The 5,653-nt window shown below is 37.5% G+C and overlaps 1 protein-coding gene across 2 annotated transcripts; it reads left to right on the top strand.

Annotated features, from left to right (window-relative positions):
- The first annotated feature begins 275 nt into the window (after positions 1-275).
- LOC131067840 (uncharacterized) lies at positions 276-2,905 on the top strand. Of its 2 annotated transcripts, none has more exons than XM_058003009.2 (2): positions 276-878; positions 983-2,905. In XM_058003009.2, exon 2 carries the CDS (start codon positions 1,166-1,168, stop codon positions 2,843-2,845), a length of 1,680 nt encoding a protein of 559 aa, XP_057858992.2. In that variant the 5' UTR covers positions 276-878; positions 983-1,165; the 3' UTR covers positions 2,846-2,905. The 2 variants fall into 2 exon arrangements, with proteins under 2 accessions (XP_057858992.2, XP_057858991.2); XM_058003008.2 differs by having other exon boundaries at positions 276-670.
- The last annotated feature ends 2,748 nt before the right edge of the window (positions 2,906-5,653 follow it).

A 5,653-nucleotide genomic window follows, 5' to 3' on the forward strand; every position in this document is an offset into this window, starting at 1 on the left:
TAGAAGAGCACCAGTTACACCAACTTCAATCAAAATTCCAGTATTATAGCAGACGTTAATCGCTGAGCAATTAGCGAAATCATTCATTAAATGATGAGCACATAAGGAATCGATGATTCAAACTTAGAATCAGATACACCAACTTCAAATAAATTCCAAGTATTAGAGGAATCATTAATCACTCGGCAATCACGCAGAGCTTCGCTGGGAAGCTGTCAATTATTGAAAGCTGGAACTGTTTAAAGTTCATCTTTCTCAATTTGTCACATGTCTAAACCAGAAAAAGTTGGACGAAATCATGGCGTTAGTGTGGGTAGATTAAAACCATTCACACCAATATATTTGTAGCTGATGAAACAGACGGTGATGCTCTTAGAATTAAATTTCTTTCTCAGCTTTAAGGGAGCATCTCGAACTGAAACGGTGGGCAATGAATTTCCTTCCAGCTAATCAAAACTGGTTGGGCAGTTAAGATTTTGCTCCTAAAAATAAGATTTCTTTAGACAGTCTTCCAAGAAAGATTTCTTCCTATACAGCTTTACATTTTGATAGAGCTATTGAAACAGCATTTCTCAATTACCCATGTTAATATCTTGCTGGTCAAGAGGAGTGCCCTATTTCTCTGCCTGCAATATCTGAACTACTATACTAAGTTTGGTGTCACCAAAAGGTAAGTTTATTGTCTTGTTAATCTATACATGTTCATTACCTTCAATTGTGGAGAGAGAAAAAATAGTTTCATTGACCTTATAGAACCCATATGATCTATAGAGATATGTGGGCTCTGATTGTTGGGCAGTAATCTATTTCTTCCATTTCTGATCCCATGAAAATGAGAGGATCATAATTCAATGTAACTTATTTTATGTTGCAGAAAGGTTAGTTATTCACAGAATTCTGCAGTCTCAATCTCTATAATTGATCTTTGTTTTGCTGGTACTCTGTCATATTTGTTGTTAATACTTCGTCTTCATTTGATTAGGTGTGTTGTGATCATTCTCAGTAACTGGTGTACTATGATGGCAACGATGAGGACGAATTGAGAATCCAAAATGAGAAACACACATGGCGATGTGGGCAATGCTGTGGAAATAGATGCGAGAGTCACAGTCAGTGCAATTTATGATCCAAGCATTGGTTTGAATTTTTATGCTATGTAGGAGAAATGGTATGTAATTTTATAATGTTTTTCTTTCTCCCGGGAAGAATTCACATACGCCCCTTGAGTGCTCGTGGGGAGAAGATGATGGGATATGAAAGCCGCCTCACAGCAGTAGCAGTCAAATTGTCAGGGATAGCAGCACCAGTTGAGGAAAAAAAAATGTTGAAGCACCACAAGCATGGAGGAGCACCAACAGGCATTTTCTCAAGCTTTTGGAAACCAACGTTCCTAATTTTATTTGCCCTTGGAATGCTCCTGCTCCCCTTGTGCATTTTTAACTCTTTCTTGATCTTTCATCTCAGCCTCTTTGTCCCCAGGTCAGATTTAATTTCCAACTCATCTTCAGTCAATGGCAGCATCCGTAACAGCTCGGGGTTGATCAATCAGAACTCCTCAAAATTTGTGCTCAGAAGGAAGCAGAAGCAGCCCATCATGGAGGCTATCAGGGAAGAGAATCCTTATAACTTTACTCTGTCCCACAATAATCACAGTAATCCCACTCCCTCTGAGAAGAAGGTTTCAGTAGCCAGAAAACATCAAGAACAAATTGAAGAAGAAACAGGACAGACAGGGAAGACAGGGGATTCATTTCCAAAGGAGCTCCACCAGAATGTGAATGGCAGTGAGATTGAAACAGAGGTTGAATACAGAGGACTAAGTGTTCCCATTGTGAGCTTAGATAAACCTCCTCTGAATGTCAGCGAAGAGGAAAGAATCAAATGGCTCACCCAAAATCTGGCAAGTTTCAAAATCCTGCACTCTGATTCACTTTCCTCTCACTTTCGTTCAAAGGTGAAATCTTTCTTCCACAACTGCACACTTCAATTCTTCATGACATGGATATCAAAGCCCGAGGCCTTTGGCCCTCGGGAGATCCTGTCTGTAGAAAGTGTCTTCAAATGGCACCCATCTGCTTGCCTGCTAATAATCTCCAGATCAATGGACTCGGAAACCGGAAGAGAAATTCTGGATCCTTTTGTGAGCAGGGGATTTCGCGTAATGGCGGCGGCACCCGATTTAATGTACCTGTTTAAAGGCACGGGCGCTGCAACCTGGCTGAGAAATGTAAAGGCCGGAAAAATTGACCCAGGGGAGATCTCCTTCGCTCAGAATCTGTCAAACATAATCCGCTTGGCGGCTCTGCACATGTACGGCGGAATTTACATGGACAGCGATGTGATAATCCTGAAAAGCATGGCGAAGCTCAAAAATGTGATCGGGGCCCAGAGCATGGATCAGCGAGGGCATTGGAACCGCCTCAATAATGCTGTTCTTGTTTTCAAGAAAATGCATCCGCTGGTGACAGAATTCATGGAGGAATTCGCCAGAAATTTCAATGGAAATAAATGGGGTTATAATGGTCCTTACCTGGTTACACGGGCCGTCCAGCATTTCTCCCGTCGAAGTAAGATCCGATTCCAGGTTATGCCGCCCATGGCTTTTTATCCCTTCGATTGGATGAGAATCGGTGGCTATTTTCGCCGCAACAGTGGTAGAAAATGGATTCAGTGGCGGAAAGCAAAACTTTTGCAGATGGAGGGCGAAACTTATGCGGTGCATCTCTGGAACAAACAGAGCCGGCAGTTGCAGGTGGAAGAAGGCAGCATCATTCACCATTTTTTCAATAAGTGTTGCGTCCTGTGCCTTGATAAACATTATCTGCACAATAATTTTACTGTGTAGAGATTAATTTTTTATTTTGTAACAATGGACTGATAAGTCAGCTGCTGACAATGAATCAAGAAGGGAGTATTTTGTATTCATATGCTTGCTGTATTGAGATTTGTGATCAAATTTGTTGTTTTTCTTTTCAAATTATGATCTTTTGCAAGGTTCAATTTGCCATGAAGAATAAAGATTGAATCTTTTTAATCTGAATTGCACAGTTTATTTTAAAAAATTATAATTTTTCGTAAGATTTAAGTTGCCATTCAAATTAAAGATTGAATCTTTTTTTCATCTGGATTGCGTTCCGATGATTTGTTAGCGTAAAATCAATCATTCTTCTCGCTTTTTCGACGAGCAAACCGCCTGTAATGCGCAATATTCAGATTTCTCACACAATTGTAAACAAGCTTGTACTCGTGCTCTCGTTGTATTGAATTTTTCGATGCAGGCAGACCAGAGTGTGTATAATTTGAACTGTTTTGATTAATTTTCTGTGTGGAAGATTTCGTTTTGCGAGTGTTAAACATCATCTTGATCTTCATTGTTTTCTGTTTAGCTCGACACAGACCGCAGACTCCAACAATTTTAATGGCCTGTTGCCTGATCATATAAAAATTTGGGTTCTGGTTTTTAAATTTACAATGCACAATATCATTCCAAGAGGATGTTGTTCCAGCTGTAATTTGAATCTTGAAGAGATCGATGATATCTGTAATGGAGATCCCTTTTTAACGGAGTGATTGTTGATAAGAAGATAGAAGACTGGTGTAAATTGAATTTCGAAGAGAATTTTCAGGGAAACTTGGATCAAGATAAGGTTGGTTTTATTCGTTGCATTTGAAAAGGTGATATGATCAAAGAAGGATTGCATTTGGGAAGAAAAATAATTAATGAAGCTGAGAGGGAGGTTGTTATTGAAGGATAAATGATGAATCAAGAAGAGAGTATTTTGCGTTCAGATGTTCACTGTATGATGAGATTTGTGATCAAATTTATTAGTTTATTTGAAAATTTATAATTTTTGTAAGATTTAAGTTACCATGAAGATAAAAGATTGAATCTTTTTTCGCCGCCATTCTGGGGAGGGAGAGACTTTCCACGTCACCACTCAGCCTCTTTATTTCGGAGCGGCTTTGCCTCTAGGTGGCCTGCAGGTGGCGGTGCCTCTCCGGCTCCGGCTCCAGGTGATTCTGGTTGGCTGGATTTTGGGTGACCCAGTTCTTTTAAAGGGTTCCCCTACTTGCTCTGGCTATTTCACCGGCAAGGAAAGATAAGATGAAGAAGAAGAGGTTGCTGAGGACGGTTGGTGTTTTCCAAACCTTTCTGACCCCGCTGACGTATGGGGTAAAAAGGATGACATGGATCTACCTGCTCCTTCTGCTGCTATTGTTCCAGCAGTTTAGATTTTTTGTGTTGTTTCTGGATTTCTCCGGTTGTGTCTGTGTTTTGAGTGATTTATTTCTCCCACCCTTCTTTTTGTTGTGAATAGTCCTATCTTTTCAATTTTATAATTTTTAAATAGATTTTTTATTAAAATTTGTTGATAATGGTTGTTATTTTGAAAATTATTATATATATTTTATTGTCTTGTAGCAGTTTGGGATTTGATTATGAAAACATTAGTGATGATTTGGTCATACATAATAGATATAAAAATAAATATAAATTTCTAATTTTAATAAAGTAAAACAAATAATTGAAGTTCTTCCCATAGTGTGTTGGTTAAGGGTGGGCCTTATGGGAGGTTTAAGCTTCTATTTTCACCAAGAGGAGGAAAAAAATTTGCTAGAAATTGCCTCATGAGCTTAAAAATGTTGTTTGCCACTTGTTAAACATTTAAGTTTAATTTCTATTGAAAAATAATTTTGGAGGGAAAATGAATTTTTTTACTTGTTTATTACTCCATATAGTATGGAAGACAAAGCTACTGAATTCATGAGACTACTAACATCCTTAAATTTTAGAGCTTAAATTTTTAAGCTCAACTACACAACACAATTCATGTGACTAACAACTTTAAAATATTCCTAAAAAATCTCAGCAACTCCAACTCTATTTTTTAGGAAACCCTCCTCCATGGGATTGCAGTCTAAGTGGTGATGTTGTTGTTGTGATCACCAAGGTTCAAACACATAGAACATTGTTGTATGCATTGAATTACTCCTTCTCAATTATAGAAGAAATGTAACAATTATTCCTATAATAAATTTTATAAAATCTCATATCTTTGAAAGACCCAAAACAAAGGGATGAAACAAGGCAAAGGTCTGTAAAAAATGTCCTTTGAAACAAATGCCCTCTACAAACCATTTTGTAGATGAAAGAGATGAATTAGATGAAAATATTTCACACTAATCTTACACAAGAAAAATATTGTTCAATCCTATATGCATACATAAAACACTAAATTCGTGGTTTTATTGTTGTTGCCTTTTGATGAATAGGAAAGTGGATATGATTATTTCTACTGCAAAGAAACTTGGGGCCACAAAAGCTACCAAATGAAAATGTGGACAAGTTCATGCAATGGAAATGTTGGGCAATGAATGTATTTTCACACTATAGATGATAAGGTTAAGTGATCCCCATATTTAATTAATAGGTAACCAAAACAAATAAAATGTATAATAAATTATCCGAAATGGCAAAATGTGAATTTATTTAGAAATACAAATATTAACTCTTCATTAGGGGAAAAGCTTATAAATAATTATGTGTACTAAGTGTAGCGAAGGGAACTTAGATGCATTACTGTCCTCTTTGACCGAGCGGCAGAGGATATCATCTATGGGAGATCTCATGAGGATTTTTATTTATTGGGAA

The sequence above is a fragment of the Cryptomeria japonica genome, chromosome 8 (assembly GCF_030272615.1).
Source record: "Cryptomeria japonica chromosome 8, Sugi_1.0, whole genome shotgun sequence".
NCBI lineage: Eukaryota > Viridiplantae > Streptophyta > Pinopsida > Cupressales > Cupressaceae > Cryptomeria > Cryptomeria japonica.